At 33.7% G+C, this 25,446-nt stretch overlaps 3 protein-coding genes across 4 annotated transcripts; 2 read left to right on the top strand and 1 right to left on the bottom strand.

The window, feature by feature from the left end:
- Positions 1 to 2,935: 2,935 nt before the first annotated feature.
- LOC125054786 (sin3 histone deacetylase corepressor complex component SDS3) lies at positions 2,936 to 7,986 on the bottom strand. Its single transcript, XM_047656883.1, has 7 exons — positions 7,606 to 7,986; positions 7,407 to 7,470; positions 7,057 to 7,194; positions 6,347 to 6,524; positions 5,769 to 5,979; positions 4,728 to 4,900; positions 2,936 to 3,483 (listed from the first exon to the last, which is right to left on the bottom strand). Exons 1-7 carry the CDS (start codon positions 7,766 to 7,768, stop codon positions 3,391 to 3,393), a joined length of 1,020 nt encoding a protein of 339 aa, XP_047512839.1. The 5' UTR covers positions 7,769 to 7,986; the 3' UTR covers positions 2,936 to 3,390.
- A 1,629-nt stretch (positions 7,987 to 9,615) lies between these two features.
- Positions 9,616 to 25,446, top strand: LOC125054322 (SH3 domain-binding protein 5 homolog). Of its 2 annotated transcripts, XM_047656125.1 has the most exons (6): positions 9,616 to 9,958; positions 14,184 to 14,246; positions 20,379 to 20,556; positions 23,896 to 24,014; positions 24,088 to 24,171; positions 24,256 to 25,446. In XM_047656125.1, the coding sequence occupies exons 1-6, from the start codon at positions 9,890 to 9,892 to the stop codon at positions 25,114 to 25,116; spliced, it is 1,374 nt and encodes a 457-aa protein (XP_047512081.1). In that variant the 5' UTR covers positions 9,616 to 9,889; the 3' UTR covers positions 25,117 to 25,446. The 2 variants fall into 2 exon arrangements, with proteins under 2 accessions (XP_047512081.1, XP_047512080.1); XM_047656124.1 differs by lacking the exon at positions 9,616 to 9,958 and having other exon boundaries at positions 13,933 to 14,246.
- Positions 9,955 to 13,885, top strand: LOC125054321 (F-BAR domain only protein 2). Its single transcript, XM_047656123.1, has one exon. The coding sequence runs from the start codon at positions 10,022 to 10,024 to the stop codon at positions 12,689 to 12,691; it is 2,670 nt and encodes an 889-aa protein (XP_047512079.1). The 5' UTR covers positions 9,955 to 10,021; the 3' UTR covers positions 12,692 to 13,885.

Genomic DNA, 25,446 nt, shown 5'->3' with positions numbered 1-25,446 from the left:
AAATTAAATTCATTTCACGTCAGATATAAATTATCATTCTTCGTCTGTGGATTCTTCATCAGAACTAGTTGAATCTTCGGATTCATCTGTATCAGATTCTTCAACCTCTTCATCATCTGCGAAAAGAAATAGATATTTTTTTTTTAATTAATCACAGAAATTTGAATGCAGCAGTTATTAAAAATAAACCATTTATTCTCACCTGTAGTATGATTTTCATCATAGTTATTTTTATTTTCCTCGTGAACAACAGCGTCGAATACTAATTGCGGCATACACTCTCCGTCAAACCAGTGAAAATCTAGCGTATCCTCATTAAGTGTCCATCCGTTTCTATTAGGTGTCAAAGAACTGGGGAATCGGAAATATGCATTTCTCCAAATGCTTGTTATATATTGCGTTCTTAAAAGATGTTGTTTTAATTCAGATTTGCATGGAGGTAAAGTAGAGGGATCACAATTTTTTAATTTTTTTCTGAAAGGTTCATTTTCAGTGTCGGCTTTGTAAGTCACGTGGCCAATAGTAACGCGGCAAGCAAGAACGAAGACAGCTGTCGATATGCGCTCTCTCTCACACTACAGCTTGTCTATAGTAGTACAGGCCCGTACTCATCCATTATTTGTTTGATCACCTGGCAGGTAGAAAGCCCTACCGAAATGATCTGTCTTTTTGGGAATCTAATTTTATAGTTATAAATAACATTCCATTAAAATTTCAAGCTGCCTCAAAAACATTTTTTATAATTTTTTGCAAAAAATGTTTGCACGCGTCTGGCAATGTCAAAGCCCCGATTAAATTGTCTGGCTTATTTTTTTTCGTATTTATTAAGTATTACACTGCAACATATATAAATTGCGTATTGCCTCAAATATATTTTTGGGGAAAAAAAATTAATATTTTTAAAAATGTAGGGGTTGATTTAGCCCCGCTACTCACCAGCCAGGTCTGCAATTCCGTGTTGGAATATAATAGGAGAGGTATGTGACAAGTTTTCAGCTTGCCTCAAATACCTGCCCAAAAATTGGTGCCAGCTCTCGGACCATATGTCTTATGTACATTTTTAGACCTCCATGGACACGAATTCAGACGTAGGATAGAAGCACAGTTCATATAAGCGCTCTGAATACCATCTTTCTGCGACCTGGCCATGGCGTGGCAGTCGCGCTTCGCTCTCTCTCTCTTACGCATTGCTAAGCGAAGAAGAGAGCGAGAGAGAACGTCCGTTTCTCCCAGTGTATAAGCTTAAGAATAAAACAAAACCCTTTTATTATATCATTTAATAAAGATCTTTGTTCTGATATATTGTAAAAGATTCATCTCATAGTTATTAATATTTACAATTTACTATCAAAAAACTGTCAAAAATAACTTCTTTTAGTTGATTTTTAAATACAACACGTGAGATCATATATTTCTTTAGTTATATAAAACAACTTTATTAAACATACAACTGTTTTCGCGATCTCATCTAAATGTCTTTGCCTTAAATATTTTACGGTACGTTAATTTACGTTAAAACGTACCATACGTAAGTCATAAACGAACTATAAGCTTATACAATATTTGACACATATATATTCAAGTTTCCGCTATTCATCGATTATACCCCCTTAGGGAGCGTTCAAGTAACCTAACCTAAACCCCCCCCCCCCATGTAACGCGCCGTAACGGTTTTTCTGTACCCAAGTATAGTAAAACGCTTCGTGACCACGTAGTGACTCTTTATACCTAAAAGTTACCATTATGTGGTGTAAAATACTGGAAAGTCGAAAATAATATCAACAGTTTTACAAAAGGACCCACTCCCCCAAAATTCGTTACGTAATACTTGAACGCTCCCTTATTCAGAACTAAATCAGTCTGATGAAATTTTTTAAATTAAGCTCATCTGCCTTTACATCACAGCGCTGACACAATTTGGCAGAAACAGACGACAGAGAACTAATTTAGAATTGTGCAATTAGAATTGTGCAATTAGAATTGATTCAGTGTTTATGGATAAGGGGGTTAGTATCTAACTGGAAATCAAAGATTTTAAAACAATAATTGTTTAGTTCTATATAATTATTTTAGTTTTTTTATTAAATAAAAAAAATATTCTGAATCTGTTTCACGATAATTTTTCAATCAAATAGGCAAGTAGGTGATCAACTACTTCCAGTATCTGAAACACGCCGTCGACGTTTTGGATTGGCATGTCGGTTTCATCACGATGTTTTCCTTCACCATACGAGCAAATGTTAAATGCGCACATACAAAGAAAGTCCATGGGTGCACAGCCGGGGATCGAACCTACGACCTCAGGGATGAGAGTCGCACGCTGAAGCCATTAGGCCATCACTTTTTTAATAAATATACGAACGAATTCGGCTTAGAGTAGGGACTTACAAACAGGTCCTTTATTCAAAATACTTACCAAAAATGCTGAGACACAAATTTTCAATTTGATCAGTTCTCTTATTAGACTAATAAACCCGTACTCTAAAACGGAAATGCTCCAAAACAATCTGTCATAGAATTTTTTCAATAAGTTCATTTTAGAATTGGAGCCATACAACTTGTAATTTAAATAAAAGTGCGTAAAATTACAATTAAAGAGTCTTTTACAAAAATAAAACATATTGACCAAATATTGGCCAAACGCAAATCTAGTAGTACCCTTAGCACAAACTTATCATATATTCCTATATAAAGCCAATTGACAATACGAAAGATATTCTATAGTCTATTTTAGTATAAAGAGCTACAGTCTAATTCCAAATACGACCATAGAGAACACTTAAAATTCATACAAAGAATAATGTTGTTACAGCTATTGCATATATTTGTTATAAATGCGAGCGAACGTTCTACTTACTTCTACAAAAAAAATTCATCTACGGAGAGCTGCCCATAATTTTAATTAATTAGGTAGAATGCCTAGCGAACTCCGAGGGCCCATATTAAGGGCGTGTGAAGGGCTGAGATGTTTTTAGTGGGTGGGGTCTCGCTACCCCTCTGAATAGCAGAGGGATTTGAGTGTAGACCCAGCCCCACAGTCCCCGCGTCAAGCTCGACATCCTTGATGCGGGCCTGCGTAAGCGCATTTTCACCTCATATAAAAAAAAAAAAAAATTTAATGCAAAATATAAATGTTCGTATTACGACAACATTACATTAGGTGCACAAGTGCTACCGTATAGTTCCAAAAACGCCCGCAGAGAGCTCGGCTCAATATTCTAATGCAAAACATTTTTATACCTTTAGTATTTGTAAAGACGGCTACAGTTGAGTTCCAAATATGGTCACGTAACACCAAAGAGTTTTATTCTATTATATTGACAATTTTAGGTAGTGTTCGTGCTAAGGATTCTTTACTATAATATATACAACTATACACAATCCTTAAAATTATGAAGCGCGTCTTTTTAACGTCACTTTGCCTCTGGCGAGTTGTGATACGAAGATTCGTACACGTTCCGAATTCGTCTTCTTAACGCACACCTGAAAAAAAAACAAATAATTTAACACATTCGAATTGTACCTCATAATTAAAATACTTATCTGTCCCTTCTCATCACAGCGTAAACGCAATTTAACAGAAGGAGACGAAAGAGTATTGTAGTTTAAGGAGTGTGATGTACGCCGGGAAATATGGGACTTAATAATTATTTTAGACCGTACATAAAAGGTTGGTACCGCCATGGCGACTATTATCTTAATAATAATAATAATATAGCCTTTAAATTCCGAAACTCTGTAATTTTATATATCTGAACTTTAATATATTTTCACTCCAGTATATCTCGGAGTTCGGTTTGCCTCTTGGCAAAGGCCTCCTCTAACCCTTTCCACTGTTCTCTATCTTTTGCGACTCTTCTCCAGTTGTAGCCTGCCGTTAGTTTCAGTTCGTCCTATTATCTTAATATATATAAATTACGCGTCACATTGTTTGTCTGTGACTCCTAAACTACTTAACCGATTTCAATCAAATTTGCTTACATATATAATATATTATATACTTCTACTGTAAGTGTGTATGTCACTGAACTCCTCCTAAACGGCTTTTAACCGATTTGATTTTTTTTATGCATTTGGGTAGAGCCCTTGATGGTTTTAGATTCATAAATCAGCCCACCAGATGGCACTGCAGTCGGTACATTCATACTTTGTTTAATACCTAATCGCTTGAAATATCATGGACGACAACTAGTCCGCTAGTCTTATATATAAAATTCTTGTGTCACATTGTTAGTAACCATACTCCTCCAAAACGGCTTGACCGATTTTTATCAAATTTTATATGCATATTCAGTAGGTCTGAGAATCGTAATTTTTCTTTCTTTTGAATCGGAATGAATTTTTCATACCCCTAAGTGATAAGGGGTGTCCACCCCAAAATATTTTTTGTTTTTATTTTTTTATGACAGCATACAAAAATACATACAACCCCTAATTTTCACCCCTCTACGATCAACCCCTATTTTGTGTTATATTATATAGTTATTTTTATTGAACTAAATAAATGTTTCCTAGAGATAATATTATACATGGCAAAACGACGTTTGCCGGGTCAGCTAGTTTTATATATATGTATTATAAACATTCGCTCATACGGTTAAGAACAAGATCATGAGGACACCGGCATGCCTATGCTAATCACCCACTTATTAAAAAAAAAACAAATGATCACGAACTAGATCCGAGGCCCAGACGATTGAGTGGTTTTAGTCAATTATCTTACTGACCGCTTCATCGGTAATGGCGTGTATATGCGCTGGGAATCGCGGCATGTCTCTTCCCTCAACGTAAACACTCTGTCCACGATGGAACCACCGGCGCTCGTACAATAGCTTCCCATCTTCAACTCGAGTATCTGCCGTTTCGCGTTCTGGGGGCGATTCTCGGACTGGAGACTCACCTGAAAAAGTAAAAATTTTATTTGATATACAACGATAGTGTGAGTTATACTAGACTGATGGTTAAACAGAAACCAGAGACGCAACCAGACCTGTAGGTCTGAAACTCGGGTCTCTGTATCTATTTCATGTCCTCTTTTTCTAATAGGTAAAGTAGATGATCAGTCATCTGTGCCTGACACACGCCGCCGACTTTTAGGGTCTAAGGCCATGCCGGCTTTCTCGCCATATTTCCCTCACCGTACGAGTGAGTGTTAAATGCGCACAAAGACAGAAAGTCTTTTGGTGCACAGCCGGTGATCGAACCTATCACCTCAGTGATAGGAGTCCCACGCTCATAGCACGGTTAAACGGTATCACACATATACAGAAATAATAGGCCAAAAAGCCACTGAATGTGTTTTGTATAACTGTGAACCAAGACCTTGATCACCACCAGAAAAAACAATATTTGCAAGGCAATAACAAAAAAGCAGAAAAAAATGAAAACTGAAAGAACATGTAAGGGAGCGTTCAAGTATTACGTTACGATTTTTTTGGAGATTATTGGACCCCCCCTCCCATGTAACGCGCCGTAACGTTTTTCTGTTGAATTTGAAGATAAGAACTTTTCTTTCTCTTTTCTGTACACAAGTATAGTAAAACGTTTCGTGACCACCTAGTGACTCTTTATACCTAAAGGTTACCATTATGTGGTGTAAACTACTGAAAAGTCGAAAATAATATTAACAATAACGCGTAATTCAATCCCCGCCCCGTATCGTAACGTTTTACAAAAGGACCCCCTCCCACCAAAATTCGTTACGTTATACGCTCCCTAATATATTATTTTATGTAATATTTATAATTGTTAATAAAAAAGCTACTTACAATTTGAGTTGAGATGTTTCCTGGGTTGTGTCGAATTATGTGTGTGGTGTCTGGGTGGTGAACTCCTAGAAATGGCCCTAAGGTCAGCGTCTATGTCTCTGTCATCAAGTTGGAATGTAAGTGTAGTGGCGAGCGGTTTACGTCGCTTTTCAGGCGCGGGCGCAGGTTCATTAGCGCGCCTTCTCAATATTCGCTTCATTGGGGGCTTCACCTAAAATTAAAGTAACAATGTATGTTAGTTATTATATTTATCTATTGTAATGTTTAAATTCAAATTTTGTAAGTTAGTATCACATGCTAAATAAAGTTAAAATGCAATACAAATTAATAAAGTAATTTCTTATTAGTGGAACGCCAATACTTTTTGGCATATACAAGTAATACATACATTGGTTATATGCAATTAAAGTTCTGATGCTATTCTTAAATGTTTGATGTACCAAATTTTATAAGAAAAAACAAATTTATAAGAGAATACATATATATAAGAATATTTTTAACCAATATTAGAGATAATATAGTAAAAAAACTGTTACAAACCAATATAAAACAGTTAATATTCTATAGCATTAATATACCTCTATAGAGTCACCATTCAGTTCCATGTTATTTCTCTCAGTCTCAATTGCATTTCGTTTCACTTCCAAGTCTTTAAGCAGGTTTTCCTTTAGCTCAATTTTCTTATCTTCAAATTCTTTAGCCGCAGCTTTCTTCTCTGCAATGTATTCCCTTTCAACAACTTCATACATGTGTTCTCTGCAAATGGTAAAATTTTGGTCAAAACGAAGAAAAGAAAATTGAGACTAGTATCCGTAGAACATTTGAAAAGGTTCTTAAGTCTAACAGTGCAATGCATAACTATGCAGAATTTTACTAATTGCAAATAGCCATTCTCAACCCGGTTACTACAAATTGTTTACCTAAATGAATAAAGATATTTTGAGTTTGAGTTTATAGATAAATATATACAAACTATCTATCAATCTGATACTCTGAACATGAACACAAAATAATAATTAAGACCACAATGGAACTGATTTAGAAATATACTGAATCAGCCCCTGGGAATTCAAGAACTATAAATTACAAAAATATAGAGAAGATACCTGACAGATACCTGAGTATGAAGAGCCATTAAGAAGAGTTGTGAGCACATTTTAAAATTGACCGAATTCGGTGTAAAGATACAAATATTTATTTACTATTGTATTATCTAAATCTTAAGTCTTTAATTAAATAACTTCTTTGTGTTATAAAGGTGAATAATTGCAAAATGTTTATAACTTACTTATAGATTTTATTGAGGCGTAACCGCTCGTGTAGTTGATGTTCCAGGCGCTTCACTCGTCTTGTGAACTCTGGATAAATATTTTCTTCTAATTGTTGTAATTGCTTTTTAAGACTCATCAACTTATCTTGGTACATCCTAAATTAAAATATATATATATATTTAATGCTTATCAAATAATAATCCAATATGGGGTAAGTCCCAAAAAGGTACTTAATATGAGGTATATATATATATATATATGATGCCTTAATACTTTGTTTTCAGCAATGCCATGTTTTAATATGATCTTTTCTTTATCTTACAAAAAGACTGCTTAAAAAGTATCGTTACTTTTCTTTTACACTTACTGTTCTTTGAGTTCTTGAGGTTCATCATTGTTAGGCAGCTCTGCTTCACTTGCTTCCTCTGTATCTGTAAGAATTAAATTCTTTATTGACTACTACAAAATTTATATTCAACACACCAGACACGACAATGTAAGAAGCGATAAAATAGGATGATTATGATACTTAAATAGACCAGATACAAACAAGTGACAAGAAATACCTTCGTCGCTGTCGTCTACCAGAGAAGGCAGTAATGCATCAGCTGGGTCTCTATACTCATCGATATCGTCGTACCCATCGTCTTCAAAGTCGTATTCATCCCCAGGGCCCGAATAAGGTGATCCTTGGAAAGACATAGTCGAGGCGATGCGTAACAGTTGCATACAGATGGACTGCGTCGTACTGTTTGTAAACTGCAGACATACAATTAAATTGAAGTGTATTAGAACTAGTAAAAGAAACAATCCTACAAGTAACTATTGTTACACATAGAACGATCAAAGAATTCTAATATCTTGGATTTTAGAAAGTATTGAAACTACGGATAAGAATTCCTCTCAAACTCTATACGATTATTCATTATAGCATTTATACTGTCACTGTTACTTTGAAATCTGACAATTGACATATTTGTCAGCCTAAGATTTTAAGCACATCTGCGCCACAGATGTAGATAATCAAAAGACTTACGAAAGAGATTTACATTGTGCGTTTTCCAATTACAGCACTAGAGCGCATTTTGCGGCATAATGCTCTACGTTGAATGTTCCAACTACAGCAACGCTTCGCACAATTGAGCACTCCCAAAACGAATGCTCTCGCGTGCTTCTCGTAATAAATACCAACACAGTGACAGAAAATTGACCAGTGTTTTTCTTTAAGTTGGCATTTATCGAAATTTTGGTTAGTAAATATTATTTATTGTTGAAAAATTTGTTTCGTCGTAAATTTTGAAAATAATTAAAGTTATTTCAAACTGCTAAAAAAATAAATATAAGTATGGATGAAGGTATAAATAGTTACTTTTTTTATATTCCACATTTAAAATATGATTACAATTTTATTTTAAAATTCGGATCAGTAAACAAATTTATTTTACAGGATTATACTCTTGTAAACATTGCAATGGTTTTGGAAAAGTATATAATTTTTTTAGAAATTATTTAAAAAAAATTGCTTAAAACGTAAATGATGTAAACTTCTTATATGAAACTATATACTTGTTAATTTAGCTTGTTAAAACCTTATATTCTTTAAAGGTTTTCTCTTATTTCAGTAAAAAAAATGTTAATGAAATAATTTGATTATTAAAATAAGCGTAAAAAGTTTTCAACCAATTATTATTGTTAACCACATTATTTATACATTAATGGGGTTGCTAACTGTATTCAGAACATTTTTTTTTCAACACTGACTTAGCGCACTCTGCTGATGCATTTGAAAACTAATTCACGTTCCAATTAAGCTTCAGCATTATGCGGCATTGTGCGGCACTGAGTCGCATAATGCTCTGTAATCGGAAAAGGCACATTGAAAACTATAAAGTTCTGTACACACAAAGAATCTTTTACTTATATGCCTCTTCCAAGAAAACAAGAAAGTAAAAGAAAGCTTTTAATAATTGATTTATAATCATATTAATTTGCAGAAGTAATCTTGTCTTGATTTTGTATTTTGTCTTCTCTTGATTGGCATCTGTCAACCACTTACTATAATATTATAATTTTTAGCTTAATGCTAATATGCAATTTACTGTTCAATAGGATTTCGAACAAAATTTATTTCGTACAACTTTCTGTACCCATAAAACTTATTATGGTGGGCTCTAATAAAAATCATTCGTGCATCTCGGGACGCCCGGCAGAAGTGATAACTTAAACTAATTTAAGTTGAACTATTTAATTCTGTAATGTTCCGAGGATAATCATCTGCTTCATTCATCATATTTTTTTATAATCACATTCTTTTTATAATTAAGCTAAACATACTGGCGCCATAACGCGTTACGTATCCACCCATAAGAATTAAGAATCACTTCAAAAACTCAGAACTAAATTACTCGTTTGCCTCAGCGTAAGAGCATTTTATTTAAAAATAACATCTATAAAAATCGATTTAATTTTCATGAATAAGGAGGTAAATCTTTGAGTATAATTTGTCAGTCTGTGAAAATGTTAATAGGATTTGTCTATAGTTCTAATTTGTCAATACTCCACGACCAAAGCACTCTTTTTTACTGTCAAATGGCGCTGTCAAGTATAAGACAAGAAAAGAGGTGGACGTCATCTCAATTTACGAAAAATATATTATTATTTTAAATATATTGTAATATATAAAATGTGATTTTACATTGATTAAACAGAGTCAGAAACAAAATTCAATTTATAGACGCTGTATGTTATTTCTATTTAGATTGTAGCAAAAGTGTAGTGAAGGTGACGCTTAACTCTATTGTGTCGGTGATGTAATTTAGATTGGGTGGCTTCCTAGTTCTAGGCGTTACAATGGAAGAATCGTCATTTACTATTCCAGCTGAAGACAACGGTGATACTGAGCTCGATCCTAGAATACAGGTCAGTCAGTGATAATATCATGTATTGAGTAAAAATTATAACGCTGCCAGTGCAACAGCAAAGATGAGTGTCAACTTTGTAGATTATTTTGCCAACGAACACAATGGATATGATATTCTATATCAAAACATGAAATACGGACTCATAGCTAGTAAAGAACTCTCAGAGTATTTCAGAGAGAGATCTAACATAGAAGAATCAAATTCGAAACTTTTAGCAAAACTTGCAAAACAGGCTAATAGCAACTGTGCTCAAGGCACTTTCGCTCCGTTCTGGGGCGTTCTCAAGTGTTCTGCTGAGAAGTTATCAAACTTACACCAGCACATGTTTCAAAAAGTCAGTGAATTGGTTAAAGATGTTGCCCGTTATGCTGATGAACTACACAAGAAACATAAAGCTGTTAAAGACTCTGAATCAAGTACTCTTGAAGTTGTTTTACTGATTCAAAACACCAAACAAGCTCTACAGAAAGCTAAAGATGTATATACTGCAAAATCTGGAGAACTTGAGAAACTTCGCAAAGATAATGCTTCTGCTAAAGATATAGAGAAAGCAGAGGTAAAATTGAAAAAGCTTCATGAAGATTATAGACAGTTGGCTGAGAAATATAGCTTTGTAAAACAAGATTTTGAAAAGAAGATGACTCAAACTTGTAAGCACTTTCAAGATGTGGAAGAAGCTCATTTAAAACAAATGAAACAGTTCTTTAATTCATATGCTGACCTCATACAAAACAATCATGACCTCATGGGTCAAGTACATAGGGATTTTAAACATCAGTGCTTAGAATTAACTGTTGAAAAATTATTAGAGCAGTTTTTAATGGAAAAGTACTCTGCCATCGAAAAAGGTAATCTTGTTGAACTACCTCCTACATTACCTAAACCAAGTTCAGCAAATAACTCAATTTCAGAAACAGACCAAATCTCCTCTGTATCTAATGGTTCACATAAACCTCAAGTCACAAAGGCTCCTAAAAAGGAACCATCATTTGCTACAAAAACCTCAAGAAGGACTACATCTCTGTTAAATTTGTTTACTCCAAATTTTCAAAGCAAGGATGAGCCAAGTGTTAACCCAGAGGGTGCAGCACCCTGCTCAGCACCTTCTAGTCCTAGTGGGACTCCAGCTACACCAGTGACAACAGAAAAGGATGAAAATATGAACAGGTCCACATTGCGAGAGTCAAAATGGTTCCGTAGAACTAAGACAAAATTAAAAAAATCAAAAAAGAAAAAAGATGAAATATCAGAAAACTCTAATGCTGGTGAGAAATCTGATTTAGAAGAGAAAGAAGAAGAAACTAACATAAAGGAGGATGCTATAAATTCACCAGAAGTTGATGAAGAAGGTTACTGTATTAGACCTAAAGATGATAAAGGTAGTGTGTATTCTTCAACAGACTCGGATTCAGACGAAGAAAGGGAGCAGAAAATTCATGTTGAAATTAAACCAATTAGCAATGGAAATCCACCTATGTCTGCAAGTGTTGATGAATTGAGAGCTACTGTTGAAAACATTTCTCTTTACAAAATAGGTACTACTAGACGTGGCTCCAATGCAAACGCTAGTAAAGCTAGTACAGACTTGGTTGATTTGAACTTGTTTCCAAGTCCCGCTGTTAGTAACCCGACATCACCACATGCTAATCTGTCCAATCCATATGCACCTCTTCAAGGAAATCAGTCCCATTTCTTAGAAAGCCCAACTCCAGTTACATCTACAAATGATGTTAGTGATTTGTTCACAGAAGTTGGTGATGTGACTCAATCTAATTTCAGAACTTCAACACCTACATTATCTACCATTTCACTTCCCCGCCCCCCTTCAAGGCGCTCAGAGGGAGATTTTCGTACTGCGGGTTCATCAGGGTCCAGGGGTCCTTCCCCATTAACTATAGGAATGGCAGATACTATTCCACTAGCTGTTGCATTTCATGAAATCATCCATTCATATTTTAAAGGAACAGAAGAATCGAAGTGCCAAGTGAAGATGTCTGGGGACATGATGTTGTCTTTTCCTACTGGCATAGTTGGAGTGCTGGCTAATAATCCAAATCCAGCAAAGCTTTGTTTCAGACTTAAAAATATTCACAGATTGGACAATGTACTGCCAAATAAACAACTAATAAGTATTAACACCATGATGTCGACCAGGGATAGCACTGTACTGGAATTTAACATGCCATCATTGACATCTTTACTGAAACGACAATCTGAAAAAAATCCAACAGCTCAATACTTCAATGTTGATATTTTGAAATATCAGATTCGCCCAAAAACTGGAGCAGCTTCATGTCCATTACAAATGGTGTCCTATTGGAAATGTGAGCAAGATCATACTGATCTTAAAATGGATTACAAGTACAACTTGCATGCTATGAGTCCACCTTCTCCTTTGCTAAATGTATCAGTTTGTGTGCCAATGACTGGATCAGTCCGCAATGTAATAGCCATGCCAAAGACAATTTGGAATGGTGAAATGGAACAAGCTTTCTGGCGATTCACTGAGCTTTCCCAACATTCTGAGGATCGTGGTGTAGGTTCTCTGAAGGCTAGGTTTGAATTAGACAAAGGTCCATCTAACAAGGCTACAATCTCTGCTCAATTTAATTGTGAGGGCGCAACTTTATCTGGAATTGAATTTGAGCTCATCGGAAGTGGTTACCGCCTCTCACTTGTAAAACGTCGCTTTGTATCTGGCAAATACATATGTGATAGTGACATGCATTGATATATTTTGTACATTTTAATTAAAATGCTGTAGGTATATGAGGAAAGTTTTGGAGAATATTTAAGTTTTGTACCTTATAGGACTGTTTCCTGTCCACAAAAGATTTGTTTCTTAAATGTTAGTTGTCAATTTCTATAATAACTATAGTTTTAGTTACTTCAATGTAATTATTAACAGCATTTTATATTTAAAGTATATTCGCTGAACTAACTTATTTTCTCAAATTAGTAATGTGCCATTATTCTTACTCTGTATAATATTGCATTAAACATCCATATATAAAGAAAACCATCACATTTTAGGTACATTAGTAAAATAAGTTAATGCACCAAGAAAAATAAGCTTTAAGAAAGTGAGTTGATTAAACTATGTATCAGGAAAATTATAAAGTAAATGTTTTTAATACTTTATATTTAAACATTGCTATCTACCTCTTGGGGTCAATATAGTCGATATATACCACTTATGTATATATTGTATCTGGATTTTTATTGTAGTTAGAAAAAAATATCAGTATGTGCAATATTTTGGTTTTCCATAATTCATTGGTCAGTTACAATTTAAATTATGTCAATATCAATCATATTTTTTTGTGTGATTTTGTATTTTTAGATTAAAGAATGATTATTATAATTTAGTCATTTATTTTTAGTAGAGACCGCTGTGTTAAATATGTTCTGCTGGCAAAATATTTTATTGTAATAACATGAATTATTAAGATTCAAATCAATATAATTGATTTCACTGAATCTCTAATATCGAGGTATTATTGAGGAATTTATTTTTTTCTTTCATTTATTTTATAAACTGACTTTAGTGCATTAGAAATTAATTTTTTTACTCGAGTGTAATCTCATTTTGTTATTTTTATATTAATTCTTATTCATTTGTAGCACGGCCTAGGAATATTATAATAAATTCACTCCAAAAGTGGCGTGTTAAAATATAATGTTAACTAATTTCTTTTTAATAATACATTGATCCATTCCATTAATAATTATTTTCTTTATAAAGTAATATTGTCTTTCACATTCAAAATTAATGATTAGTACTGAGCTCGCATAATTTTCTATTTGTTAGAATAAGTGTTTGATTGCAAGAAACTGAATTTGGCGATGCTATTTTTGTATTGTTAAATTTATGGTATGTAATTGTAATATGTAATGTAATCGAAAATAAAATAAATCTAAGAAGTACTTTTCTTTTAATTGCGTCAAAATCTAGACAAGAGTTCATTTATGTAAGTATAAATTTGTTGAAGTTAGCTTTTGTAGGGACAGGAAACAATCTATAAGGTACAAATAGTTAAATGTACATACATCATATAGATAAAAGTATGTTTATCTCCCGAGATAATAGTTGATAAGATTGTAGAGCCATTACAATGTCTCGTATGTTTCCCGTCTCTACTTGTTCTTTGCTGTTGCCATACGTTTGGGAATATCGTGTACGCGTACCATGTGATTGTCTTAAATTTTTCAAAAATTTTCAGGTGGAATTGGAAAAATTAAATGCGGCTACAGATGAGATAAACAAATTGGAGTTGGAGCTTGACGTAAGTGTTATTTTCACATCGTAAGAGTAATGGCGCCTAATTAACCTAACCTACATACCTCATACATTTATTAATTCATATTTTTCTTAATATGGAAAGGTCTTTTTAATCGAAATTATAATTAAATTTAAAAAGATAACAATTTTTTTATCAAGTTCTCAAACTTAATATTATAATCATGATTGTGTGATTAGCTATGTTTCTGCTTTAACTTTAAATCGTTAACCTAATTACCGACTATACTAGCTGTATTCCTATAAAGCTGTTCGTATAGCCAAGGAATTAAGACCATCCAATACAAATATAATTTTTCAATTCAGATAGTTCACGAGATATTCTTGATATGTTTGCACATTAGGTGCAATTAAATTCTTTTTGTCTATAATTTCCTACAGATCAGTGGGCCCACTCGGGCCCGTGGCAGATTCTTTTGATGGGTATCAGTAAAATCTCCTCTCTTAGGCGTATTGGAGACTTCACATTCATCCATATAACATAATATCTCTTGGGCAGGGGCCCTCTTGGGTCGGGGGACCGTGGCATTTTTCCAGCCCTGCCACCCTATTGTTACGCCACTGTTACAGATCGACATCACTAACGCTAAAAATAATCATAAATCGAATTAAACATCTAATTTTAAATCGTCGAAGGAAATAATTATCGTGCGTTGTTAAAGGTGATTGATTTCCTTAGTTTTCTTCCTTTATGTCAGCAGTAGAGGAAATTCAACCGATTGATTCACATTGTGTACCGCTTAGCATAGTTGGTACTTTTGTGAACCATACCTGATAAACCATAATGAGATCGGCATCCAAGGAGACCGTTTACCTTTTAGTTTATGAAGGAAGTTATTGTTTAAACAGAACTGATTAGCTTTAATTGGAGATTATACTCATTAGTTAGTGCTCACCAAATGTACTTTGCATTTTATAAGACTAGCTACTGTTTAGGGGAGAGAGTGAAGAGAGAGACGAGAGTGCGAGAGTTTTCAATTTCTCAAAGACTACTACGTCACATCGAGCTCCATCCATAAAGTGTTCTATAGTTAAAAAACCAGTGGCGCTATACCCTGGGACTCAGATATCTGCATCTGTTTCAAGATAATTTGTTAATCTAATAGGCAAGTAACTGATCAGCCTCCTGTGTCTGACATAAGCCGTCGACTTTGAGTCTAAGGCGAGCCGGTTCCTCACGATGTTTTCCTTCACCGTTCGAGCGAATGTTAAATGCTCACATAGAAATAAAGTCTATTGGTACACAGCCGCACGAACTCAAGGAGGAGAGCTGTAGGCCAACGCTGTTCTATAGTTTAGTTTCAGTAAAATTGTCTCTGTATTTGATAATAAATCAAGTCTACTACTCCTTTTTATTATTGGAGATATCTTAATATATTATTCGTCATGGTTGAGTTTTCCGGGCGAAGACAACCTAAAGGTACCCTAGAGGTAAGACGATCGCCTTCCTTGACGGTACGATTGCAGTAGACGTGTTACGTTTCAACGTAATCGATATGCAATTCCATAAGGCTTCTGATCTTAGATAAGGAGTTTCTTGCTCCGACTTACGTGGACGTCACGAGTTTCTTGAACAATTGAATGATCATGAAGCATTGTTACCGCGTAGGTTGAATATTTAAACATAAACAACTCGTGTTTCATTAGGATTTCTTTTGGTTATACTAAAGTTATCTTTAAAATATATGTAAGAATAGCTTAGTGGTAATACCATACATGAGTGTTCCAAATGTTAAAATTATAAATGTTATTCATATGCGTGTGTGGTTTCTGCCACAGATAACAAAGAGGTAATGTAATGTCGACACAGATCTTCATAAATTTAGCTAAGAACTTTGCTGATCGCGTTGAACCCCTCTGCATCGGAGATTAAAAAAGAAGTAATATAAATATTTTCCATATCCTATTGTAAATATGTTATTTTGTGAGTGTAGATTTAACTTCGGAGCCCTTGGCTTTGGATATATCAGGTATTCAAGTATAAATACTAGCCTACTTTTTGGATTCTTTGCAAAGTTTCGTATAATACCCTAGATTTTAACTGTCGAACTAAAAACTGATTTCCATATGCAGAAATGCTTGGCGTATTTAGGTTACAGTGAAAATTGTATGTGAGCTTATCAGCTTTCTATATCTGCCACATGTCACTAAAACGATAAAGACAAAACTGTTGATAGGACATGATAGGATTAACAGTAATCAATCAATTGGGTACAAAATAATCTATTTTTTTTTTAAATTTATCAATGTATAATTGCTATACAATCGTAAACGTATATGATCTCATGTACAGTTGCTTAGTAGCCATACTGTCTGTCCGCATAGCAGTGTGTTATGAAATAGCTTACGTATAGCCTTTTCTAAATGAGTCGCCGTCGAATTTTGTTGTATGAAAATGCTGCATCATGTTATGTAACGTGAAGTGTAATGCGGGGGTTCGCTTATAAAAGGTTTATGAGAAATTGGATTAAAAATTAATATACTGTATAATGTTTCAACGGAAAAACAAGGCAGCTTGTCGACTAAGTAGGTAACACATGGTATATGTTACGTTTGTATATATTTTTAATATTGTTTGGTTCATGCTAGTACTAACTTGAAACGGGATTTTACGCACAATATTTTTGTGTTTGTTTCTTTTGTGGTTTAAATATAGAAGATAAAAGGTCACCGTCGAGACTTCATGTTCGTTGAGTCAATACAAAGTTATACGTAGTTAAATTCCACACAATACGTTTAATACGGAAGTACTAGCAATGAAAGTCCTCAAGGTAGTTGGAACATCCGGTAGCAAAGTATATCATCTTAACGACTTATTTCTTTGACGTCATAGTGACGAGTTTTATCAAAGATATATTTTGATGTAAACTTATGTAACAAACCGGATTTCGTATTGGGTACAATTAAAATAAATCGATGTTGCTTTTTTGGTTTTTCTGATTTTAATTAAATAACGTATTTTATAAATTTATAATCCAGCTTCTAATTTTAAAAAAATCTATTCGAAACTGATAATTTACGCTTTCAGAACGTCCTTGAGAGTTGAGTTTATTTTTAAGTAATTATTATGAACGTAACATAAACTGAAGAGAAATTCAATTCATTTCAAACATAATAATTCATATAAATACTTGATCATAGTAGTTGTTGATGTTATCATTGTAATAACATTAAAAAGTAATGTGTGAAAATGCTCGCGTGTCTTGTCAATTTGATCTAGATATAATTAACTATAGCTATACGATTAGCTCGCTTTTAATTAATATCAGATGTGGGTCGCCCTACTTCACTTGTACAATATTGTTCTTAATTGCCTTATTAATAAGAACCCATAGTTCTGATCAAGGGATATGCTATGGATTTCGGAAGCTTGTCTGTGTTTAATTTTAATCTCATATGTTTAAATAATCTGTTGTTATACGAGAAAAACTACACGTTTAATTCGATAAAATTTACAATAAAGTCAACCCTAGATACAGTATGATTTTTATTGTAGCACATCTATTAAAAAATAATGTTATTTTATACTATAACATTTAATACTTATAAATAAATGCTATAAAGGACACGAATAACAATTGGATTTAATTAATATTAGTAAGGTCTCCAATGATGTTTTCCCTTGAACGGCCAGCACAAGCCAGTTGCCATACTATTGTATGTTTGTCTTTTTAGACTATCAATGTAGGTCAAATCAATTTGTTAGCAAAGAGCGTTTACCTACATTAACTCGTACGCTGAGTGAACTGTTGCATAACGAGATGAAAGGAATCCTGTTTCACGTTATTCCAGTTTGCTATCCCTGTTATGTACCTGTAATGAATGCATTTGAGATGTGTAGAGGAATGAGTTGTGTATTTATTGTATTGTATGATGGTCACACATCGGCATGCGACCCTGAGGTATAATAGATAGATAAATAAATCTTTATTTATTTATCTATTATACAAAGAGGGAACTCTGATTGAGGCCTTTACTAGGGAAGTAAGACATGTGACAGCGAAGCTTCGCTCCTTCTTTAATTAACAATGTTTTAACAAAATAACTAACACAATTGGTTTTAAAACGATGGTAGTGAAAAATAATATGTATATGATGATGACTGTGTGATTGTGTGTGTGTATGAATGAAAGACTGAAACGAACAACCCTAAATGAAAGCGTGAATGAAAAAGATGGATGAAGGAACAATTTATAATGGATTAGTTAGATAAGAGGTCGTCGGTGTGTCCTAACTCAAGCTGTGGACCAATGGATCCTGTTTATTAATTAATACATGCTCGTATCTATGCCAGATTTTGCGTAACATAAAAATGATTTCTAATATAAGAGATCTTTTATATTCCTACTTACATATTTGTCGAGAATAAGTCTAATTGAACTTTGTTGTTGAGTTGCATCGTTCCTTAGATATGCAATTACCGGTTCCCCGCGTTTTTAACCTCATTAATTCGGTCGTAGCGTGATGGTATAACCTATATATGTGTAACCTTCCATGATACATACACTATAAAATAAAAAAGTGTTTTTTCATTTGACAACAAATTATAATGTGTAAGATTTGGAGCCCTTTTAAGTAAAGAAATACCTGTGTCAGGGTTCCCAGCTCCTCCATAAGAAACTTAATAGAAAATTCCATAAAGATATATAATTTAATTACATATTTTAAAATTATTTTTGTTTTTTTTCAACTGTTTTCAACACGCCTGTGCATGAGTGAGTGTGTGAGTGCATGTTAGTGAATGAGTAAGTGTGTGGGTGGCGTGTGAGTGAGTGAGTGGAGTGAGCGTGTGAGTGAAATGTGTAACTAAGTACATATTAGGTCTCAGAAGCATCTCCAACACTGCGTAAGGTGTGTTCATGAACCAGTCCTTTAATCGTTTTTTTAGGAGAAGAGACATTACATTTTTAAAGAGTGTGTAAAAGGTCATTTCTAATAATCTTAGAGAATTCGAAAGAAATCTTGAAATTTTATTCGGATTATTTAGATTTTTATAGTGACTAATATATTCTTTTAGAAGGTGCAATTCCGTAATTCATACTGATGATGTACCTACACCATATAACTTTTCGAAGTAATAATGTAAGCTTTTTAAAAATCAATTATTCAGTTCTCCGCGGCAAGGCTATGAAACTCTCTTCAATAAGTACTTCTTCATCATATATCTAACCTAACTTTGAAATTGTCGTGATTTATGTAGCTTCTGTCCCTAGTTACTTAGTTTATTATAGACTAATAAATTATCTATTATAGTGTAACGTGAAACGTTTTCAACCACGACTCTATCTCTGACATTAGCCAGAAAAATTTCAGTCCGTCTCTATGTAGGTACCGTGACGCTGTATTAATTTTTTTATTTTTTATTTACATTATTGTACACATTTATTACTTTCCTATATTTTTCCTTCCTTGGGTTGTAGTCATAATGTAATACAAAGCTCCTATCTTGCCTAATCTATTGACTAATAGATGCCAATTGATTGAATTGAATGATGAAACTGTGTTTGCGCACAGTACACACGTTTGTTAGGGTCAATTGCACCCGTTATGATTGACATGAATTCCGCGTCGATTGAAAGCACGGGGAGCATACAATATGAACATAGCGCTGGTACTAGCTATACATACAATATTGAGTTGTGTACTAGAATATCGTAAAATACAAAGCTGCAAAGCTACAACTATGCCTGTAGACATACAGAGATACGTTGATTTTTTATGCTCACAAGAAGTATATTCATATTAAAAACATACATGTCGCTTACATGAGAAAAGAAATAATACATAAAATATTTTTTATATTAAAAAAGTAAAAAATGCCACCGTCGTCGTACGCTGTTATTGCATTTGTGTGTAGTTGGTAAATTTTTTTTAAACTATAATGTACGTTGTGTATTTATACAGTTACTTAATGTTCATAAATTTTGTGTCAAAGTATAGATTGTTAGTGGAAGTAAGAGTAGTATTAAAAAGAAGATTTTAATTTATTTATTTTGAAGAACCTGAAGTTGTTAAAATTTACTAGTAAGCGCTATCAAATGTAATAAATGTGATTTTGATAAGGAATTCGAACTGTTTATGATATAAAAATATATCGTAATGATCTCCCTATTTTCAGGAATCAGTGAAAACATTTCACCTGCTTTTAAATGAGACATCGCGCCGTCTACAAGCTTTAACAAAACGTCTAGGAACCTGTGTGGACAAATCTCGGCCCTACTACGACGCTGTTGCAGCCGCTGCTAACGCTCGCGCTGAATGTCAACGGGGTGCTGTGCAATTTCAACGAGCTAGTGGTAAGTAGCGTCATTGACATGTTACAAAGATTTATATGGGGTGAAAATAAAAAGTCAGAAACGAAGGCGCGATTCGTTTGTTTGTGATTGGTCTAACAGAAGGACGAATCAGGTCGCTTGATTGGAGAGATTATTAAACAATCAAACGAAACGCTTCATTTCATTTTTGAAGTAGAAGATGAAATGCAATAATAATAATATTAGCGTCTGTCGAAGAAAAGTGAGAGAGCTATGTAGAGCGATTGAGAGAGAGTGATAAAGGGCGAACGTAAAATACATATTTCATAAATTCTCTTTACGAAATTTTAATTTAAAAAATAGAATTTCGTTTATTTTCAATTTGTATATATATATTCACAAATATAGGTATACAAATACATGGAGCTATTATATACTGGTACATGATCATCTATTGGGGCTTTTAGCTTAGTAATAATTAATTTACAAAGAAGTTTCACTTCTGACATGTGTACTTTGTACGCACGCACTTTTTTATTTTAAAGGGTGTTCAGGATAGAAGACGAAATGTTTGAATTTGGTTAACATAGATGAGCCTTTGCAACCTGAATGTAACCTTGACCAGCTGTCCTTCATCAGTCAAGTGCGCGGCCCCCACAGGAAACAAACAATTTGCACTTAGATTAGATAGTGCTATTTACACTTTTTCATAATTCATTCGTGTGTATCATTCTGCTACGCGCTCTACCGTTACAATAAGATATGTACTATCTTCGTGTTTATTTGTATGATGACAAAATTAATCTAACCAGTTAAATTAAAGTCTTGCAGCACCCAGATAAGATAGTTTTCTGCGTTGCTTTTCTTTGTAGCAAGTAGGTAGCCAGCCTACTGGATCTATGTGATTTCTAGAAGACATGCCAGATCTAATACATTTCAAGTTTTTCCGTACAAGCAAATGTTTACTTCATATATAGTATAAAGTAATTTGGTTCAAACGCTCGGCGTCTGCGTTGAGATTCGAACGTTTTACTAGATAATAACACTATAATTCATTCATTGAATTAAATCTTACATATTTTAAACCAACTTATTAACAAAGTCACAAAATATCACAAAATCTTCAAATATTTGTTATAATTGTTGCGTGTAATTTTTCACCCCGTTTCACGTAGGTAAGCGTTTAATACTTTGGTCTGTACACGTCTTCTTATACGATCAGGAATAATATTCATAAAGTAAAATAAACAATATATAGTGTATGTAGCGGTTTAACGGATATAATTGACATAAGGACAGGCGTTAGTGCACAGCTGTTACGCTCTCATGCATGTCACAAAGGTATGGTCGAGTACTTTAGAATAATATATTATCAAGCTTTTCAATCTATATATGCTTTGTACTTACACGCTGCTTCGTATAGGTAGGTTTTCGTTAAGTTAGAATACACAAAAAAATCCGTAATTAATTATCTCGCATAAAAATTTTGTTATCATTTTACTTAAATATAATTAGTACATAGAGGTACTTCACAATGTTACAAGGACAGAACTAAGGTATATCTATAATGTGAGACGTAGGTCATTTAGATAATATATAGTTATTTATGTTGTCAGTTGAACAATATGATGCACTCAAATAAATCAAAATACGTGAAATATTTCTTGCACAGTAGTGCTATAAAAATAAAATATGTAAAGAATGTTTCTATATCTTCCTATATGAAGACTGACATCAAAACAAAATAATAGACGAAATTGTCTGGTTACATAGTTTAATAGATATGAAAATCTACTTGTTAGAGATTGATAAATACTGTACGTGAGAGCAGTATTGTATACTTACAATGATAACATCACTGATACATGATCTATATGAGCGTCTGCGTTATAAATTAACATCAATTTACACGGTACTTCTCACCGTGGTTACGTAATCAGTATATTATTAAAATGGATATAGAGATAGTAGAAACTATATAGAATTGCGTGTTTATGTTGCATCTCAGTTTTATATACACCCGTCAACAATAAATTAACAAAGAAGAAAGCAATACATTAAAATGTATTATAACTACTCGCAAAGTGTGTTCGATACATAGAGAAACAATATTTATTGTTTCGTATAGGAAGGGGGAACTTTGTTTCCAGCAGTTGTGGTAAATGCGATCTCTGCCAAGCAACGATTCATTCGACTTCGTTAATTCAGAAGGCAAACACCACTTGCCGAAAGATAATACTGAAATGGACAGATAAATGTCTTTACTTCATTGGGTAGAATAAGTGAAGTCAACACTTCACTTTTTCTGCTTATAAATTTCTGGCCACGAACCTTAATTAACTACTAAGTACACCTATCCTTACATGGAAAACAAGAAAGGCTTGTTTAATAAAAAGGTGTAGTACCCGTTTCTATAGTTCTTTGTTTGCATACTAATAGGCTAGGAATTTATAAGGTTAATATACCAATGTGAAAGTGCTATGATAGAACAATTGCCCTTACAATTGATTTAGATTTCTTTTTGTTCGTAATTTTCGTGATACTAATTTCATGTGTGAAGGAGGCTTTCTCCCTGACAGGGGCCGCATCTTAAGAGTAGTAAAATTCTACATATTTTTTTATGTATAATGTATGTCAATAAAATGCGGATGTATAAAGGGCTAATTATTGAAGTGAAACTTCTTTATCGGGTTTGGAAAAAAATTTACCGTCACATTATTTATTATTTATGAGATATTAGATTTGTATAAATATGAACACTTCAAGATTAGTTTGCCACTGAAGTTTCACTTCTGACATGTCTACTTTGTACACACACTTTTTTTTTATTATAGTTTAATGTGTCCATAGCCTTCCGATGTGATGTAGGGTGGACATTATTGTGTCTCAATTGATCATTTTTATTTATAAGACGCCTGTGTCCTATGTTACGCCCGTTTTATTTACAGACCTCGAACGTAGGACTTCAGGATCAGCACGATTACGACTAGGCTAGCGCAATGGGCGTTGCCAATCTATTATGACGGTTGACTTTTGTAATGTTACAATTTTGTTGCTACACAGATATCGCCCGGACAAACACTCGTTGTGATAACACATGTATTTAAAACAGAATATAGATAGTGTGAATATACTTTATGAATTTGATTTGGAATTTATGTATGCATATTTTGTATTCATAATATATATTTCTTTAATTCCTACATCCTATAATGGTCTGTACAATATCAATGCGATGACGGATCAGTGATATTTATATTATCTGGACTCTGAACTTGAAATAAACCTTCAAACAAAATTCCCATGTTAGACGTTGTAAAAATATTTTTGGGTAGGTCCCTACAGAATAATTCTTAATATTTTGGATTTTCTATTTTTTAGAATTGCACGCTGCCGCGAAGGAAACAGTCACTTTAGCGGAACAGCGCTTTGTAAGCAAACAAGACGAGTGGCAGTTTGATAGCAACTGGCAGGAAGTGCTCAACCATGCCATCATCAAGGTATTCAAATTTATAGATCAATTCAAGTTAAATAAATTAGAAAAAATTACTTAGAAGTTCGTATAATTTTCAGGTCATGGATGCCGAAAAGAGGAAAGCGGAAAGTGGTCGCGAACATCAGAAAAAAGCTGCTGCCTACATAGCCGCAGAAAGAAAGGTAACTTTATATGATGCATACTTGATCATTTAGACAATATCGGTTAGTATTAACTATGGATTAATAAATTAAATATATTTTAAGGTGACACAACTAGAAGATAATCTTAAACGTAACATTGTAAAATCGAGAATTTACTTCGATGAAAAGAAACTGTGTGACGAACAACTGCAGATGCAAAATGAAAAAATTGAGAAGCTTCAACGTATGATTGCGGACGCCAAATACCGCTACTCGAAATCTCTCAAAGCTTTAGAGGAAATATCTGAAGAAATTCACAAGCGCAGAGGTGATTATCCTCCTGGCAAAGATTTTATACCGGTAGGACCAAGAGAACCGGGAGTCGGAGCAGAAAAAGACCCAGTAAACGACGAAACCTTACTTGAAATGGATAAAGACGAAGATACCAGTTTACAGGAACTCAGAATGCGTGTCAGGGAACTAGCAGCAAAACCTATAGACAGAGACATAGAAACAGACGACGCATGGGCTCAAGAGTTAAATGAAACTATTAACAAACTGGACCAACTCCTCATGATGAAAGAGAATAACCAACAAAAGAAATCAAAGTTAACTTTACCTAAAAACGCTAGCGCTCCATCGACAAGCACAAATGCACCAAAAATAAATCTATCAAGAATGAAGTCCAGAAGCCGCGAAGCAATTTATGATAATCCTGGCCCTCTTACCAGTGATAAATCTAAAAGTATGATGTCTTTAGACGTCCTGGCCTTGGCCCGTGATGCATCCATAATGGATAGAGAATCTTATCTCAAAGCGGTTATCGAAGATAAATCTCCTACTGGAACGTACACTGAGAGCAATTCTGATAGAAACGACAGTCCTGATGATATTTTGATGGTGGAATGCGACTCCAGTGATTCCACTCAAAATCCAGTAATCAGAATGACCAGTTCCACTGTAACTGATAGTGATAATAGTTAAATACTCGATTATGAGACAATTTTAATCTCCTGCACTGTAGTTAATTTTTAAATAAATAATCTAGGTCCAAAATTTTTTGTCAAATAGGACGGTAGTTTTCTTGAAATCTATATCTTCGTATTTGAAAATTGTGGTTGTAATCAAGTATTTGTAATAGTGGGATTAAATCTCACAATCGTGATTTGTCGTTTGTGATAGTCTTATCTTTGAAGTGCATAAACAGATTAATGCACTAAATTAAAACTATGGATGATTGAAATATATATGTATATATTTTCATAGTTGTATTTTATTGAATGGAATATTTGGTAGATAATAAATTCTTAGGGA

Source organism: Pieris napi, chromosome 12 (assembly GCF_905475465.1).
Source record: "Pieris napi chromosome 12, ilPieNapi1.2, whole genome shotgun sequence".
Taxonomy (NCBI): domain Eukaryota; kingdom Metazoa; phylum Arthropoda; class Insecta; order Lepidoptera; family Pieridae; genus Pieris; species Pieris napi.
This window is presented reverse-complemented; position numbering and strand designations above follow the sequence as displayed.